At 36.1% G+C, this 19368-nt stretch overlaps 1 protein-coding gene across 3 annotated transcripts in view; it reads left to right on the top strand.

Moving 5' to 3' along the window:
* Positions 1-19368, top strand: part of LRP6 (LDL receptor related protein 6) — a 179677-nt gene that overhangs the window by 94563 nt on the left and 65746 nt on the right. For all 3 annotated transcript variants that reach the window (XR_005529788.1, XM_039239926.1, XM_039239925.1), the window contains exons 6-7: positions 173-569; positions 1710-1881. Coding sequence is in view for 2 of the 3 variants with exons in the window: in XM_039239926.1 (XP_039095857.1) it covers positions 173-569; positions 1710-1881 (569 nt within the window). In the remaining variant the exon portion in view is untranslated. The remainder of the gene's footprint in view (positions 1-172; positions 570-1709; positions 1882-19368) is intronic.

Raw genomic sequence — 19368 nt, 5'->3', positions numbered from 1 at the left:
CCTAGTTCACTGTGTTACTTTCCATTTCCACTCTAAGTAGACCTGGAGTATCTTCTTTTGTACTCCTTTACTTTTCAATTCTTGAAGAAGTTCTGCATTCTTTATTTGGAATGACTAAATTTTGCCTGTGGGTTTCAGTTTTTTTCTTCTTTATTTCACTTTGTTGTTCTAGGTGCCACCGAATTACTGCTTTTAGCCCGAAGGACAGACTTAAGACGCATTTCTTTGGATACACCAGATTTCACAGACATCGTTTTACAGTTAGAAGACATCCGTCATGCCATTGCCATAGATTATGACCCCGTGGAAGGCTATATCTACTGGACTGATGATGAAGTGAGGGCCATACGCCGCTCGTTCATAGATGGATCTGGCAGTCAGTTTGTGGTCACTGCGCAGATTGCGCATCCTGATGGTATTGCTGTTGACTGGGTTGCCCGAAATCTTTATTGGACAGACACTGGCACTGATCGGATAGAAGTGACAAGGCTCAATGGGACCATGAGGAAGATCTTGATTTCAGAGGACTTAGAGGAACCCCGGGCTATTGTGTTAGATCCCATGGTTGGGTAAGGAGCTCTGCTGATAGAAAATTTTGCCTGGTGTTTCTGTTTTCCACAGGTCCCTGAAAGCATTGACAAAAACAATATGAAGCATGCATTGGTTTTCAATAAACAGCTCTTTAGTGGCTATTCATTTTTAGAACATACTGATTGGAATAAAATCTCAAGTTAAAGAATTGTTAGTCTTTTTTCCTTGAATGATTTGGAGAGTTTTTCTTTATAAATTAAGTCAGTGCTTGCTGACATCGGGTGTTGGCTACAGATTTTGTCGAGGTTGCATCATGACCATGAAAAATGTGGAAAGAAATTGTTTTCAGAACTCTTTCTCTTCCCCTAGATTTAATTTCATCCCATTTTTGGTCCTTCTAGAATGATACGGTAAAGGATAATCTAACTTTATATATCCCAAGATATATAAAAAAAAGAATTTTTTTTGGTCACAACACCCTGACCATAGTCCAAGGAAAACATAGCTTTCTATATACTCACCAATGTTATTTGTTACTATGCGACTCATTCTGAGGGTGAAATAATGAAATAACGACAAAAGTATTACACTTCAGTGTGTATCAATGCCTTAGAGCTACTTAACCTCCCAGGAGCCACAGCAGTTACTTAGTACTACAGAAAGAGTTCGTTTTTCTAGGAATTCAGTTTGTCATCTGAATATTACGACTGGGATAGCCTCTTTGTGTCAGAGATGACAAGCCGGCAAGAAAAAGAACTCACGGGGGCACCTGGCTGGCTCAGTCGGAAGAGCATGCGACTCTTGATCCTCTGGGTCATGAATTTGAGCCCATTGGTGGGTGTAGAGATTACTTAAATAAAAAATTATTTAGAAAAAAGAGATGATTATTAATGGGAAGGAGCACAAAATATTTTGGAAAAACATAACTAAAAATGAAATCTTATTATTGGAAGGAATTTCCATGATCAGTTCTAGAAAACACCGTTTGATCTGAAAATTTCCTACAAGCATATACACTGCTCTTATGTCTTAAACATAACTCTTGAGTATGTTTAAGTCCTGTTTTTTTCCCTTCTATGGTATTAACTGATACAAGTGTAGGGGTGGACCTCACCGTTAGGATATCTGAAAGTTATAGTTTATTATGTTTTTAGCTCATTTTCTGTGTACTTCTGTAGGTACATGTATTGGACTGACTGGGGAGAAATCCCGAAAATTGAGCGAGCAGCTCTGGACGGTTCTGACCGAGTAGTGCTGGTTAACACTTCTCTTGGTTGGCCAAATGGTTTAGCCTTGGATTATGATGAAGACAAAATATACTGGGGAGATGCCAAAACAGACAAAATTGAGGTTTGTTTCTTGCTTTTTCATTTTAAAGCCAGTTTTATAATGGTTTTTGAGTTGATGTTAGTTTGATGCAGATATTCTTGCCTCTTGTCCGGGGTGCCAGAGGTATCTTTTATGGAAGTTTTACTCGACCTTTAGGATTCTAGGCATTATGTATTTTTTTCACTGAACCCTAAGAGATTTCTGACCTATACTGGTATGAGAAGTGGACATTTCTCTATTTCTAGTTCTAAAAGCTTATGTGAGTGATTTTCCTCATTATGGATAAAGCCACTGCTTGAATTTCCTAGGGACAGTTTCTGCACAAAGCAAATATTACGTAAGACCTACACTGAGAGTGCTGGTTAGTCCTGTCAGGAGAACAGAGCCCATACGTGTATATGTAACTTTCTTTTGTTACTGGTGTTGGGGGCAGGTGGCATCATATTTTAAGTGTTAAGATGGTTGCATGCAAACAGTTTTTAAATTGATATATGAGCTGTGTAGAAAGAAATTAATTAACCAAAACTTGGAGAAAAATATTTACCAAATGGTAGAATTAAGTTGTGGCAGTCAGAATAGAATTATGGTGGAACTAACCAGTGGTGAATATGCTATCACAGTATTTTGTAAGTGGCATATACATTGAGGTTGAATGTGAACTCTAAATTTCACAACCTTGAGTTTGGCTGTGCTAGAGGTCTTATGGATCACATACTTAAACACAGTTCCTTTCACAGTATTTCTTTGGAGGGATGTGTGACTTCTTATAGAAGGAATGGCTCGGAATGACTCCTCAGAGCCACAGCACATAATCTCCTGATGGATAGCTAATTTGGACTCTAGAACAGTTATTTTAGAAAGGTAATTCTTAGGAGTGCCAGGGACTCTGAGGGAATAATGAATTAAAGGGCCTTCCTTTCAGAATGGAAACTTGGAATAGAAGAACCCATTAGTATTCCACAAGGCTCAAATACTGCAAACTGCATCTCTTATTCTTGCATCTGGTTTGCGTTAATAGAAAATTTTGCATAGACCTAACTGTATAAATTTTCTCCCTGTTGTTAGTGGTTCACTGCGTCTCACCTCCTTAATTCCGAGTTAGGGTTTGAATCTTTAACAGCTTAGAGTGCAGTGCTAATGAGACCAAAGTTATGATTTCAATTTTTTTTTTTTAAGACAGGCTGTTAGCCTCACTTGGGTCAGCCTGAGTACAAATTGATTCCCTTTCCCTAGCAGTTCACAGATATATATATTGTTAATCAGCTGTGGACTGTATATGAGGGTATCGGTATTACTACTCTTAGACAAATAGTTAAAAGCTCCTATGTCCTACAGGAATGTTGGTAGAGAAGAACACTTGGTTTATTATTTTGTAGGGATTTAAAAAATTCTATACTTGGTATTATATTTTTAAGGTTACTGTGACTGATTAGATTGTAAATAAAACATTTTTTCTTACCGGGAATTTTCCACACTTCAGGTCACTTTCCGTACTTTAGATATAGACATGTATTCAAAAATCACTAATAGTTTAGCAGGGATTTAGGTAGAGAGGTGAGAAGTTTTGGAGGTTCTAAGTGACAGGGTTGGAGAATAAGAATGAATCACATATAACAGTGTGTAATATTGATTAAATAGGATTTATTTTCTTGGTTTACAGTAAATACAGTAGATTGTAAAATTGGTATTCATTCAGGCCTATTCTGTCTTCTTGAGCTGTACATGTGTATACAGTGGTGTCATTTGTTCCTCACTTCCTTCTTTCTTCCTTTCCTTCTTCTTTGAGTGGTATCAGCATCCTTAAAAACCTGCCTTTCAGATCTGTTTCTCTTCTTCCAGGTTTGCTGTCTGTCCTCTTTTTGACAGATTACTGGGGGTTAGTGGTATATCTACCTCCACCAGATTATACACACATTTTCTTTGCCCTGGAGGTTCTGATGAAGTTTCTCTAACCGAGCATCAGTGCTTTTGTCCTTTTCTTTTCATAGACACATCGGGGAGATAAAGAGAGCAGTTATTGTTATTTATTCTCTTCTTTATGATGATGTGTAAAATTTCTGGTATATGGCATACTAAGAAAACAGCACCGCTCTCCATCTAAATTAATCTTTCATAATTGGGGGAGAAAAATTCTTCGTTTCACTTTCTGAGACTAGTGGTGGTTACAGGAGCAGCTGCCACAACCAGCTTTTCATCTCACTTTCCTTGATAGTAGGTTAGGTATAGTGAACTTGAAAACTTTTGGAAAAACACATAATTTTTTAAATGCTGGTTTTCATAAGGAGGTCAGTTGCTTTTGTTATGTAGCAGGTGATGCTAACTACCGATCCTGTTCTGGGCTAGGTGGCAGTACCCCCTTCCAGTCCATCCATTTAAGAAATCCTCCCAGTTAGGACTCCGCCAGTCACCTGAAGCTAAGTTAGCATTGTGTATCAACTACAGTTTAAAAAGAAAGAATGGAAAAGGGGCACCTTGGTGCCTCCGCCAATGGGGCATCTGACTCTTCATTTCAGCTCAGGCTGTGATCTCATAGTTGGAGAGTTTGAGCCCCACTTTAGGCTCTGCGGCAACAGCATGGAGCCCGCTTGGGATTCTCTCTCTCTCTCCCTCCCCCCCTCCCTCACTTGTACTCACTCTCTCAAAAATAAATAAACGTAAGAAGAAAAAAAAGAATGGAAGAAAGCTTCTCAGGTTTTTGTCATTCCCAAGAATGGAAGCTGCTTTTTCCAAGGACTGTAAGAAAATATTAAATAATAGTTGTGTAGCTCTGTTCCCTTCTGGAAGATTACGTTTACTTGGGATCAGACTACCCTATATGTGTTTATAGTACATTTGAAAAGAAAAGATTGTCATTTAGTAAATATATGTAGCAATTATAAGGGATAAGTAGCAAAGTAAGCTTTTGTGTTTTGATTGGGTCTTAGGGATACACTACCTGCACCTTTGGTGGAGATTGCTTAGATCAGGTTCTCCTGTTTTGTGTGAGTGGTGATATAACCAGATGTTGGGTATATTGGAAAGCTGCAGGTTTCAGATTTGATTTTTTATTGTACAGAGTTGGCAGAAAAAATAAATAGATTTATCTAAGGTTTATAACCAGCTTCTGCAAAGAGGAATTGCTAATGGTGTCACATTTTTTAAAAGACAGTCATAACATTGCCTGATGCTTTAATATAAGAATGTGTCTGTGAGGATATATCTGATTTCCCTACTTGTCAGGTGATACTGACCACTTACCTGTAGGTGTTATTTTAAAGGTACATGCTGGTACTTGTTTATGCTTCTTATTCATTATGCTTAAATCATTTCATCACCTTTTACAGACAAGCTTCTAGTTTACTTGTCTGCACTGAGCTCCCCGTCACCCCATACCTCTATGCCCACCCAAGTATTGCTATAGTGTTCTGGGGCTTCCTTATAATACATAAGAACGTATTAGCAGAAAGGATCATTTCTATTATTCTGGTAGAGGACAGTCATCAGATAAGCCTTTGTATCTATTTCATAAGACCCTGCAGTAGGCAGAAGCACATTGTGTCTTAACAGCATTCTTATTTGGATTGGTCAGGTTTCACTACCAAAAACATCTGTTGCACTGAGGGACTGGAATACTGCTTTTTGGTAGCAAAGGCCTATCATTGATAATTTCTAAGTTTAAAGCATTTTTTGCCGTTATGTAAAGTTAAGAATGTTGGGGGCGCCTGGGTAGTTCAGTCGGTTAAGCGTCTAATTGATTTAGCTCAGGTCATGATTTTGCGTTCATGGTTCGAGCCCTGCGTTGGGCTCTGTGCTGACAGCCTCGAGCCTGGAGCCTGCTTCAGATTCTGTGTCTCCCTCTCTGTCTGCCCCTCCCCCACTTGCTCAGTCTCACTCTTTCAAAAATAAATAAACATAAAGGAAAAAAATTACAAAAGAAAAAAGAATGTTATTAGCTTGGGTGTTGGTTTGTTTGTGTTTTTTTGAGGATGCTTTTCTCATTACATACTACTTAACCGACAATAAATCACTGTGTTTTAAATCACTGGTTTTATTGAAAATGACATTGTTGGGTTCAGTTTTTCTCGTAATTTATTTTTTTATTATATGCTTTTTGTTTTATTTTTTCTTCTTTCATTTCTCAGCTTCTGCTGACAGACACAGCAATACCTGGTAGTTATAGGTAAAGAGAGATTTCTTATCTACTTTAAGGGCATCTTGATTTGTTTTCAATCTCTTTCTGTAAGTTTCCCTGCTTTAGAGAGTGTCTGTAGGTAGTTTTGTCCAAATCTAATTACATCTGGCACAACTTTGGGAAACAGATTATTAGAACTTGGAGTATTAAGAAGTTTTGAATAAAGGGGGTATTATTGTGTAGGATGTGTGCTGAAAAGTTGGCAATTGGTGAATGACCTATTTTATATTCTAAGCCTGAAATCGCAGGGCTACATTTTCCCTTCATGACTACTTCCTCTATTTTATCAATAACCTAATAAGGGAATTTGTTTTCTAAGTAATCAGATTTCTTTGTAAAGTAATTTCTTTCTCTGGCATTTTTAGCCTGTGTATTGTGAAAGTCTGTTAAAACAAACAAGGGCCCATTTATGATGATTTTTCTTAGTCATTTGTTTCAAAGATTAATTCTTCCTTAAGAAATAATGTAATCATCTGCCATTGAGATAAAACTCTTTTGATTATATTACAAGTACCAACAAGTACCTTTTGAATCTTTGCCAGTTTATAACATTTACTGTTCCTTAAAATTGATTTTATTTTTCAGTTTCAGAGAAATATTCAAGATAATGAGCTTAAATACCTGAATCTTTGCCCCTTTCTACTATTTAAACCACTATATGTATGTAAATATATACTTTTTCGCCACATTTTGCTGACATATAATAACTGAAGAATGATATTGATAAACACCATCATTATATTCCTTAGCTCAACAGAATACCTGGATTAGGGGCTCATATTCGTTGCGTTGTAAACATGGCACTGTCCTTTTATATTACCTTGCATCTGTTTGGGGTATATCTTATGATAACATTTTTGAATTCCTACTTGAAGGTTACCTTTTGATGTACAATTCAAGCAACATTATTTAACTTGTTACAATCTACAGCAGCCAAAATAGTACATCATCTAATTATATGCTCTGTTGTCCCATTATGCACTCTACTTTGTCTGGCTCTAAAAAAATTATTGCGCATATATAATGAGAGAAACTTGCTCGATGATGAGTGTAATCATGCTTTCCTGAAATGCCACAACAAATCCTAGAGCCGCACCAAATAAGATGCTTTGCCTCCCTTAGGAGTTAGTATGGTTTTATCTATGTAAATTAGAAGAATCTGATGCATGTTGTTATTTTAGTGACCAAGTTTGAACTTGCTCTTGGATCATTTTTTAAATGTTCTGTTACTCTTCTTCTCCTCATGTTTCAGTATAAAACCATTTAATATGCGTAGAGATATTTTTAGTTTCAGTCTACCTTTTCTGTTCCTTTGGTTTTTATACTCCTGAAGTAAAAGAGTTCTGATTTTAATATCCTACTTTCTTGAGAAGTCAGCTTCTTTACAGTTTGTAATGGCGTATAGTTGTTAAGAGTGGTAATCTCTAGATCTTTATTGAGACGTTTTATAATATTGGATACTGACCTTAATTCTTGATTTTTCCACTTAACTGGATAACTTTAGATAATTCACATAATAATCTGGTCTTTGTTTTTTGACCAATAAGATCATTTGAACCAGATGATCTTTAAGTTTCTTCCCGCTACAACATTTTCTGGTGTTTTTTTGTACTAACTGTATGTTATTTTAGATTAAGAACAGATAATACATTTTGCCTTGGGAGAATTGCTTTGTATTCAGATGACTCAAGTATTTTCTTTTTTCTTTAAATTTTTCTTCATTTATTACACATTTGATCTTTCTTAACTGAAGAAAACTTGCACTTTGGGGGTTCAAAATCTTTAGTAACTCAGTCTTTTAAAACTTTTTTAATGTTTATTTATTTTTGAGGGGGAGAGGGGCTGAGAGAGAGAGACTGAGAATCTAAAGCAGGCTCCAAGCTCTCAGCTGTCAACACAGAGCCTGATGCAGGGCTCAAACTCATGGACCAGGAGATCATGACCTGAGCTAAAGTCAGACACTTAACCGACTGAGCCACCCAGTCGCCCCTTTAGTAACTCAGCTTTACTGAAAGCAATTTCTTCTAATATTCGTTTATATTTTGTATTGACCTGTATACCAGCTGCTTCATTATTAACATGTTTGGTAGGTTTAAATAAATGTGTAAAGCCGTTTTTTGAAACTTGGCCAAACATGGAAATGTTTTTTACTAATGGAGTCTATGTAAAACATTATTTTTCAGGAGATTTCTCTGTAGGTGGAAAACTACTATACTTTTACAAGGGTCACAGAGATCTCATTTTTACTGTTTTTAGTAGGTTTGGAAAGGGTAGATAGTCATATAATGGCAAAGACCACAATTTTGGGACTTCTTGGGAGAGAGTTTATAAAACATTGAGCAGTTAAAAGTGATAAGTATTTTAACTACTTATTTAAATTTAAAATTATTACCAGCTATTTAAAGATTCTGTATAATAGTTATTCCTAAAGTTATCCCTAATGAACAAAGGCTTCTCCTTCAGTATTTTTGTGCACTTTAAGTGTAGTTTACAATTTAAAAATTTCAAGGCGCCTGGGTGGTTCAGTTGGTTGAGCATCCAACTCTTAATTTTGCTCAGGCCACTATCTCAGGGTCATTAGATCAAGCCCCACATCAGGCTCTGCTGACAGTGAGAATTCTCCCCTCCTGCCCCTCCCCCATTCATGCACGTGCATGCTCACACACTCACTCTCTGAAAATAAACTTAAAAAAAATTTAGGCCTTCTAAGAATATTATAATGCAGGCCCTGTAATTATTTTTGTTGAACTCCTAGATTTCCCACAGTTAATTTATTGTATTATATATATATATATATATATATATACACACACATATATATATACACACACACACATACACACACATATATATGTATATATGTATGTATATTTTGTTGTTGTTGTTGTTAGATTTGATCTGAAATAACTAAATCTCAGAGAAGGATTAGAATTCCTTTGGCAGGGCTCATGGGTGGCTCAGTCATTTAGGCATCTGACTCTTGATTTTGGCTCAGGTCATGATCCCACAGTTCCTGAGATCATAGCCAGCATTGGGCTCCATTCTGACAGTGCAGACTTGAAATTCTCTCCCTCTCTCTCTGCCCCTCCCCCACTATGCTCTCTCTCTTTTTCTCTCTCAAATAACTTAAAAAAAAAGAAGAAGAATTTCTTTGGTTGTAGTGAAATTTTCAGTAGACTGGTATTTATTTAGTATTTCATTTACTGAAATCTTTCAGGCTTCTAGAGTTTGTAAGTAGGAATGAAATTAGAGGCTTTATGCAATTAATATCACCCCTATTCAGAGTTTTTTTGTTGTTTATTTTTTATTTGGGATTGACAATGACTTGGCTTTTATATTTGGTTGAGACTTATAAAATTGCTTTTATATTTTAGCTTTAGTGTTATCCTTGAAATATGAAAAAAACCCTTCTATGCCACAATAGATTTCATTAGGCTAAAAAGATAGTAAGTAAACAATGTTTCATGGATTTGCAAAGTTGTTTTTACATAAAAGAAACCATTTAGAGTTTTCATAAAATTAGCTGTTTTCTAGATACAGTGCTCACACAGACATTTGTTCTTTGTGTCCCAGGTTTCTCTTCCTAAAATTCAGCATTCTTTGGTGGTTTTTGCTTAGTTAGCTTCTTTTATTTGCCCAAGGTCATATAACTTTGTATTTAGAAAAAAAATAGAATTTCAATTTCCTGATTTCCTAATACAGTACTTCTTGTGTTGTGCTGTGTTGCCTCTCTTTTAGACTGTTCATTTTGAAATAATTTCAGACTTACAGAATATGTGTAACAATATTTCACCCAGTTTGATTTTACATAATCCTAGAACAATTATCAACACCAGGAAATTAACATTGATACAATTTCCATTATTTCTGTTATATTTACTAATTGAAATTCACCTATAAGGAAGAGCTGTTCTCTCCCCTCTATTTATGCAGAGTGTGTGTGTGTGTGTGTGTGTGTGTGTGTGTAGATAGATAGGTAGATATTAGTATGGAACCATGGATATTTATTTTATTCTGTAAAATTATAGAATATTATAAGGTTATTTTTCATTATCATTAAATTATTGCAAAAATCCTGAATTGGCATTAGGAACACCTTCAAGCTGATTCCTGTGTCCTTTTCATGAGCCTCTATCTCTTTTTTTTGAAATTGTGGTTAAAAAATACTTCCTATAAAATCTACCATCTTAACCATTTTTAAGCAGAGAGTATAGTAGTGTTAACTATATATACACATTGTTGTACGACAAGATCTCTAGAACTTTTCATTTTGCAAAACTGAAATTCTTCCAAATCCTTCACCCCCCCCTCCCCCGGCAACGACTGTTTTAGTTGCTTTCTCAAAGAGTTTGACTTCTTAGATACCTAAAGTGGAATCATCTAGCGGAGTGAGTGGGATAATACAGTATTGTCGTGTTGTTGCTGGCTTATTTCACTTAGCATAATGTCCTCACAGTTCATCTGTTTTGTAGCATATAACAAGATTCCCTTCCTTTTAAAGTCTGAATAATAATTTATGTAGGCACCACATTTTCTTTATCCATTCATCCATCAGTGGCTTTTTAGGTTGGTTCAACCTTTTGGCTGTTATGAATAATGCTGCAGTGAACGTGGATGTACAGACATCTCTAAGATCCCGTTTTCATTTCTTTTAGATATATACCCCGGAGTGGGATTGCTGGATCATATAGTGATTCTATTTTTAGTTTTTCAAGGAACCCCCATTATTTTAAAGCCTTTGGAACAACAGTGTATTCAGCTTTATCTTCTATTTCTCTTGCCTCAGCCCCAGAATCAACTCTTACTCCAAGGATCCATGGTTCTTTTTAATGAAGAATAGTATTTAAAAACCAATATCTGGGGGGAGGGGCGCCTGGCTGGCTCAGTTGGAAGAGCATGCAACTCTTGATCTTGGGGTCATGAGTTCGAGCTCATGTTGGGTGTAAAGATTACTTTAAAAAAAAAAAAAACTTTAAAAAATTAAAATGAACTAAAGAGTATCTGAACATAAGGCATGCTCATTGGTAACTGGAGTAATTTGTCTTTCGGTAATAAGGTGTTGAGTATTATTTCTACTCAGACTCCAAATAGAATTTATTTTAGTTGTGCTTGAAAAGAATGAGAGGAAACAGAGCAGTTTTCCCTTAATGTTTTGTGCATTAGAGTTTTTTGAAGGCCCTAGGACAGTGGGGCTCTCAGAAGTGTCTCATGAAGCTATTGAGTATAACTGACCAAGGTGGTATTGTGTTGATCATAATAATGCTTTCAACTGAAAATCTGTTCTCAGTTTTCTAGTATTCCTGAGTAATTTTGGTTTTAGAAAGCTTTGGCCACAGTAGCAATTCTTAGCTCTATCTGTAAAAGAGCATACTAACTGCAAATGTTTAATATTCTGAGCATGACTCCTTGAAAAAATAAAACTACATAATGCAACTATGATATTTTTTCTTTTCATATTAAAAATCACTTGTATTTACTGAGACACAATAAATCTTAAACTAGGTTAAAAGGCTTTTAAAATGCAACACTGTAATTCCTTTACCTAACTCTCTCATACAGGTACATGGTGTCTCTTTATTTCCCCTTCTAGATTCAAAGCATTTCTCTTGTCACCCCAAGAAGCTTCTGCATGATTGAACTGTTATTTCCTTGGATATGTATTCCATTTTTAAAAATACTACCTCTGTGAAATTCTATTTTATACCCTATTATCAGTGAACCTCCAGTGAGGTATATTGTCTCTTTATGTATAAGTTTTAATTCCCTACTTATTTTGGACATTGGCCGGAACATTAAAAGAGGAAGGGTTCATTGTGAACATAAAATGTTAAGTTTCTGTTTCAGGTGGTCATGTTCCCACTCTCGCTCATTTTATGATGGCCGCCTGGTTGTCCTGTTGCTGTCCATCTCTGAACGTGTCTAGTCAAGTGGAGCTGCGTAGCAACAGCTTTGGTAGTAGACTGGCTGTGTTCCGAAATTTCATGGGTAATCTGGTCTTGACATTTAATAAGCTGATGAAACTGCTCAAAAGAGCAGATATGATACCTATGGAAGGTTTGCTATTACTTCCTTTCTGTGGAGCTATTCTGGTTAACCCACATCTGTTTCCTGTTGTAGTCTATATTCTCATTGTGGTTTGTAATATTTGGGAATGCCTCAGAATAGTTAAATCCCTACCACAATGTGGTTGAAGCAGTTAAAACCACTGGAGACTCTGGTTCAGATTTGGGAGGTAGATTTTAGAAGTGACAGAAGCCCAATTTCAGTGTAACTAATTAAGCCACTCTGAGGTAATACACTAAAGCACACCATCAGGAGTTGCCAGAAGATTTAATTAGTGTTGGCTTCACTTTGAAAGCATAAGGGTAATCTTTTGGAATCACTTAAAATGGTTCATTTGTTCTGGGTTCAGAATGTACAAGCAAGCTTTAACCAGGATTTGTGTTGTTATTTTAAACATAAGAAGCTTAAAACCATATTTGCAAACCTAGTAACCTGCCCCAAACTGTTACTTGTATATGAGAAATGTAACAGTGATTTTCTTTGAGACAAAGCAGTATGTTCTTGTTTCACTGTGTTGCTTCTGTCTACTTAAGAGTTTGTGTAGCTGATAAAAGAGCAGTATTTAGGGGAGATGTCATTTTCTAATGGAAGTGTCACTTCTGCAAAAGTAATGTAAAGAAACAATTTCAGAAAGTAATCATTGGACTATGTATAAAGGGGAATATATGGTTCTTTAGATGTAAAGTCTCACAATCAGATTTTGTTTAAGCTGTTGATCCCTTAATCTCTTCAGAGGATTCTTATAATTGCTTTCCACATCATACCAGCAACAAAAGTGGTAATAGCATTTATTAATGACAACTATTATTATTATTCAAGTGCCCTTGGACTTGCACCTTATCTTTCCTCCCTTTTTTCTTAATTATGAAAAATGTCAGACATAAGTAAAGCAAAGACTCTCATGAACCACCATCTTTAACCATTATTATTAGTAAATGGTCAATCTAGAATACCCTTAGTGGGAGAGCAAAGGAGATGACAGATAAGAACTATCTTATTAATATAACTGTAGTTTTAATATTTAAATGTTGAGATAACCTAAAAGAAATGAAAGAATCAGGCCTTTGTCCTTGCTCTTCCAGGTCTCAGATAGTGCTTTAAAATGTGAATTTGCAAATGTGATAAAAGCTGGGGGGGGGGGAGGGGGAATTAGAATTCTATTAAATTTTTTCCTCAGAAATCATTTTTTGAAGTAATATTAACCCGTGTTAGGATTAATTATAGTATAGCTGAAGAGGAAGTAAAGACCAAATGGAAGACATTTCATTGTTTGTGGCTTTACTGAGCCTGAAGGGTATATAGGGCACCTTTGTCAGAGGTGGGTGTAAGAGAGGACAGTGGTGTAATCTAAAAAAGGAGTAAATTAAATTTGTTGTAGGCTAGATAGCTGCCACCATGAAATTCTAATCCTGTGCAGTCCATTATGGTAGCCAGTGGTCACATATGGCTACTCTGAATGTGGTTACTCTAACTTCAAGTATCTATATACTTGAAGTGTTAAATACATACATACTGAGAAGACCTAGTATAAAGAAACCCATAAATCTCATTAATAAATTAAAACTAATTTTTAGATGTTTATTTTTGAGAGAGACAGAATGCAAGGGGCGGGGGGAGGACACCGACACCGAATCCAGAGTAGGCTCCAGGCTCTTAGTTGTCAGTACAGAGCCTGACACAGGCTGGAACTGTGAGGTCATTACCTGAGCTAAAGTCTGACACTTAACCAACTGAGCCACCCAGGTGCCCCTCAGTAATACATTTTTAAGTTTTGAGTACATGTTGAAATAAAAATATTTTGGATATATTGGATTAGGTAAAAAATAGTATTAAAGTTAATGTTACCTGTTTCTTTTTACTTTTTAAAATGTGGCTACTAGAAAATTTAAAATTACAACGCTTAAATATTTCTCTTGGGCAGTACTATTCTAGACCCAACCCTATTGTAAAAACTACAAGGAAGATGGGGAATTAAGGGAAACAATGTGCTTCTAAAATTTCATTTAAAAATCTGTAGCACATCTTAATTTCATGGTTTAGGTGGAGATAGATGTGATATATCTAGCTTTAATATGCACTTTATTTACCTCCTTCCCCCCCTACCCTCACAAAAAACAATTCTGGTTTTTGCTTTTAAAGTGAAAGAAAAAGGATTAGCTGAAAGGGACTAATGCTCTAGTGGGTAAAGCTACAGAATCCTTAGTTGTGGCTTTTAGGGAACTGTATTTGAGTTCCCGGCCACTGTGCTAATCTAAAGGTCTTTATAAGACTTTCATTACCATTTGTTGTTGTTGTTCTGACAGATGTTGCTAAAAACCTGTTATTTTTAATAGGTTCTTTGCTCCTTTTTTCTTCTTCCTGAGACCGTGGCTTGCACTTAAAGCAGCATTAACATTGATCCAAACACCATTTTGACAAGGGCCTAGACCAAAGCATTTCTAATCTTTAATCCCTTATGTGTAATTCTGAAATGGAAAAAGCTCTCAAAACCAACTTCTTTCCGGTAGTTCATTTGGTGGAAAACCTGACTTGAAGCAGTGTAAGACTATCCATAGTCTTTATTTATCCTTTTTTTGTGGGAATATGTATGTGTTTTTGCTGCAAAAATAATAATGTATTTGGTAACCAAGTGCTCCTTGGAGCCAGGCAGAGGCAATATGCCATATGCGTTGTATTCCCCTTTCTAAATTTCACAGTAAATCTGAAATCTGAAATGTGGCCCTAAGAATTTCAGATAAGGGATTTGGACCTCTATCACCATCCCGCACTAATTGAAAATGTTTTATTAACTGTAATTCTGTATTTAAGGTGAATATTTTTAGCACCATCTGAACACAGTGACAGAGGTCCATGAGATCCTCCTGAAACAGAACCTTGTCATGTTGCTCTCCTGTAAGGTGCTCTCAGAGGTCTCGTCCTGAAATTTCACACCTGCTCTAGGGTGGGATCTAATGTTATCTCCTTTGGGTCCTTTTTGTGTTCTTTCTGCCTCAAAGCATTTGTTTCAAAGTCAGTCACACAAGGCATCCTTGACTGTGTCTTAACGTGTGATTTCTTTTATTCTAAAGTAATCCTTTTCTCTTTCCCTTTGTCAGAACTCCTCTAATTCTTCAAGATGGACTTGAGCTCCTGCTATTTCCTACACTTTTTTCTGATAAGATATAGGCCAGAGAGGGACATATGTGTATGGTATTAATGTAAATATAGTTTATCTCCTCGACTGAATTGTAATCCCTTAGCTGCAACTGCCCTGTTACAACCTTCTTAGCATTCATCATGATGTCTTTCATGGAGATTTGTGTTCATTAGATATGTTTGTTAATGTTTGATTTAGGGCTGGGAGGGAGGTGGGTGGAGCAAGGATCTGGTGCAGCAAAATACACGTGATCGAATTATCAAACTGTTTGCTCCTTTTTATCTGCTGTTTTAGTTAATGTACATCTAAGTGGGGGAAGCAAACAGTACGAATTGGGGTTGGAAATGGGAATAAGGCTGCAGCCCTGTAGTTTTCCGCTAGTTGCCAGGACGGAGGAGACTCTGTATTGTTTTTATTCTTCAGTGGTTGTTTTGGTCTTTTATTTCCACATATTCTTTTATATTGATGTATCAGTTTTTATTTTGAAGCACTACATTTTAATCAATTCCAGCCATTTAAATAGACCTGTTTACTAAGAGGGAGTAAAGCATTTTATTAAAATAATTTTAAAGGGCAAGAACCAACATCTATGGAGCATCTATACATCTGATATTTTGCTATATAGTTAACATTATTTTCTTTAATCCTTAAATAATTCAGTGATACAAATTCTCTTCCTGTTTTACTTGTGAGAAATTGCCTAAGGGTACCCAGTGAGTGATAGGACTTATATTTTGAAATCCAAGTGTGCCAGAACATTGTTTGCCAACCATGAGAGATTTTTAGAGAGCAGATGGAGTACTCATCCACTAAATAGAAGATGCTCAATTGTGTAAACTAAAAGCATCTTTTGAAATTGTGGTTTTGTTACTTTTCTTACTGTGATTTTCAGTTTCATTCTTTGCCTGTTATCCAAATTCATGCTTACACAGCCATCTTTTAAGCTGTTCATTTATTAGAATGAACAGAAATGTTGCAGGTTGACACAACATTTTTTAATACGTATTTATTTTTGAGAGAGAGGGAGAGAGAGCATGAGCAGTGGAAGGGCAGAGAGAAAGGGAGAGAGAAGAATGAAAGTGACCTCTGGGCTGACAGCAGTGCGCCCAGCACCAGCTGAACTCATGAACCACCGTGAGACCATAACTAGAGCCAAAGTCGGATGCTTAACCAATTGAGCCACTCAGGTGCCCGTAAATTTTATTCTTCTAAAGAAGCTCAGTATTAGGCATTTAGTGTGTACCTTTAGATGAGCAAATAAATCTTAATAGGAAAGTCAGTATTGGGGCATAGTACAGCAAAATTAGTGTTAGTTTGTTAAATGTAAGATAATGCAGAGTAATTGATTTAAGATAATACTGAAACTAGGAAAAAAATCAAATCAGACATAATTTACTCTACCTAGGTAGAGTGCCTACTCTAAGCTTGTGAGAAGGTAGTATTTTAGAGTGGTACAGTGCATACTATTTAGCAGTGTGTGTTGGTAACTCTCCAATTGGATGGTGAACTCCCTTAAGTTCACTGTTAAGTATATGACATTTCAGATGACGTAACAGTACATTTTCCAGGAGATGCAGTTGGAAATACTGCAGTAGAAACTGATGAGACCTTATGCTAGAACTTTCCATATTTATTATTTATTTAATTATTTTTACAGAAGATAATAGTAGGAGCTATAAGATTTGATGAGCTTTAAAAGGTAGTTTGCAGAGAAGAACTTAGGAAACCTTGGAAAATATCCAACCAGGTCTGAAAAAGGAAGGGAGAACTCTCTTCAGTAAAATGAAGAGAGAAAAAGCTGTTCTGGCTATAAAAAAAGGAAAAGGGTCATATTGTGCTATGAAAATCCAGTGTATAGTTTCAGTGGTTGGTTACGAGTATCAAATGTTTAAGAACAAACAACAACGACACAAAAGCAAGAGAGCACAAGAACTGGGAAAAGCAAGGAGGTAGTCCCTGACCATTTTCAGTAGACTTATTTCATCTGAGTCAGAGTTTGGAAGTCAGGAGAGTAAGGGAATGAATTTTAAGATGCAGAGGCGCTGTTACAGATATTCGAAGAATATAGCAGTAAAAACAGAATCATTGAACTTTTAAACAGTGTCTTTCTAAGTTGGGAGAAATTGTGTTGTGATAAAGGCAGAAAAAAGGGACCTTATGAAGAGAGAGATATTGAAGGTCCTTGGGAAGGAAGGAAATAGTACTGAAAGGAAATTCTCATAAGGGGGTAGAAGAAGATGCTGGAGACAAGAGATAATCTCTGTGTTTGGATGGAGGTAAAATAAAAGTACAGAGTTTTAAAAAATAAACTTTCCCTGCCTAAAATAAAGACATTTCTGTTATACGTCTTGTAAAGGAAAGATTTTTCACTCTGATCACAGTTTCCAGTCAGTATACAGTGGGGCCAGAAATTCTTTCTTGGAGCTCTGCTTTTAGGAGTGTTCAGGAATGTATCCATTCTCCAAAAGTAGGGAGTAGTGTGGACTTTTTTTTACATGGATTTAAATTTTCTACATGGATTTAAAATTTGGGCAAGAATACCTTTCATTCAAATGGCTAAGCTGTAGGATCTAAGGATAATAATGGTTACATAAATTTTCATTTCCATTTTTAGGAAGGTTTCTTGAGTGACTGTCTTAGGAAACCTACCTCCTTTTAAAAATTACTTAACAAATATTTATTGACTTCTTTGTCAGACTCTTTAATAGGAGATATGGCAGGCACATAAATGGATGAATTAGGTTCCTGCTATTCTAGAAGTCACGTTCTAGTTAGCTTTGTAAACAAATTATTGACCCTTTTTCTCTGCTTAGATCATTTGCTTTTAAACACCAAAGTAATTTTAAGATAGAACATAAACATCAAATATATCCAGAAATGATCTGTTGCAAGAAGACACGAATGTAAAAAGTCAAGAGTCATGTCTCAAATTAAGGAGAAATTAACTTTAAACAGTATTTAAGGTGGGAATTGGAATAGTATTCTTTTAAACTATGTTTTCTGGGGTGCCTGGGTGGCTCAGTTTGGTGTCTGACTTTGGCTCAGGTCATGATCTCACGGTTCATGAGTTTGAGCCCCACTTCAAGCTCTGTGCTGACAGCTCTGAGCCTGGAGTCCGATTTGGATTCTGTCTCCTTATCTCTCTGTGCTCCTCCCTTGCTTGCACTCTGCATGCGTCTGTCTCTCTGTCTCTGTCTCTGTCTCTGTCTTTCTCTCTCAAAAATAAACATTAAACTGAAGAGTGGATCAAGAAGATGTGGTTTATCTATACAATGGAATACTACATTGCAATGAGAAAGAATGAAATCTGGCCTGTGTAGCAACATGGATGGAACTTGAGGGTGTTATGCTGAGCGAAATAAGTCAGGCAGAGAAGGATAGATACCATATGTTTGCATGTATGGGAGGATTAGGAGGAACTTAATGGAGGACTCTGGGGGAGAAGTAGGGGCAAAATAGTTGGGGAGAGGGAGGGAGGCAAACCATGAGAGATTCTTGAATGCTGAGAACAAACTGAGGACTGATGGGGGTGGGGAGACATGCGGAAGGGGGGTGATGGGCATGGAGGAGGGCACTTGTTGGGATGAGCACTGGGTATTATATGGAAACCAACTTGACGATAAACTATTATAAAAAATAAAAATAAAAAGTCATAAAAAAAATAAACATTAAAAAAGCTATGCTTTAAAAATACTCTGTTTAAACAAAGATTTATACAGTTGGCTTAATGGAAGTCCTGTTGTAGCTGATATGAACAGATAACCATTCAGTTATAATCTCTTCTGTCAGATATAAATGAAATATTTATTGATATTTACCTGTGAAAATACAAGGATATAGCACAGTTTTGCTCACTCAGTTTTTTAAGTACTTTGTTTTCAAGGTTTGGCTGTTCTTGGAAGGTCAGCAAGAATTTTTAAGAGATAAAGATAACATCTGGTTGTCATTACATTTAGGCAATCACCGTATTGACTTTTATGGACTATTCTCTACTAATTTTATGGCTAAAAAATTAATACTTGCATAAATCATAATATTGTTTGTAGCATGGCAGGAACAGATACTGTTTGCACGTACACAATTTTAGTACCAGAATAACATTTCTTTTTTTTTTTTTAAATGTTTTATTTATTTCTAG

This window comes from Hyaena hyaena, unplaced genomic scaffold, assembly GCF_003009895.1.
Source record: "Hyaena hyaena isolate Hyena2069 unplaced genomic scaffold, ASM300989v1 scaffold_164, whole genome shotgun sequence".
Classification (NCBI taxonomy): Eukaryota; Metazoa; Chordata; class Mammalia; order Carnivora; family Hyaenidae; genus Hyaena; species Hyaena hyaena.
The sequence above is the reverse complement of the archived record's forward strand: the minus strand, read 5'-3'. Positions and strand labels throughout refer to the sequence as shown.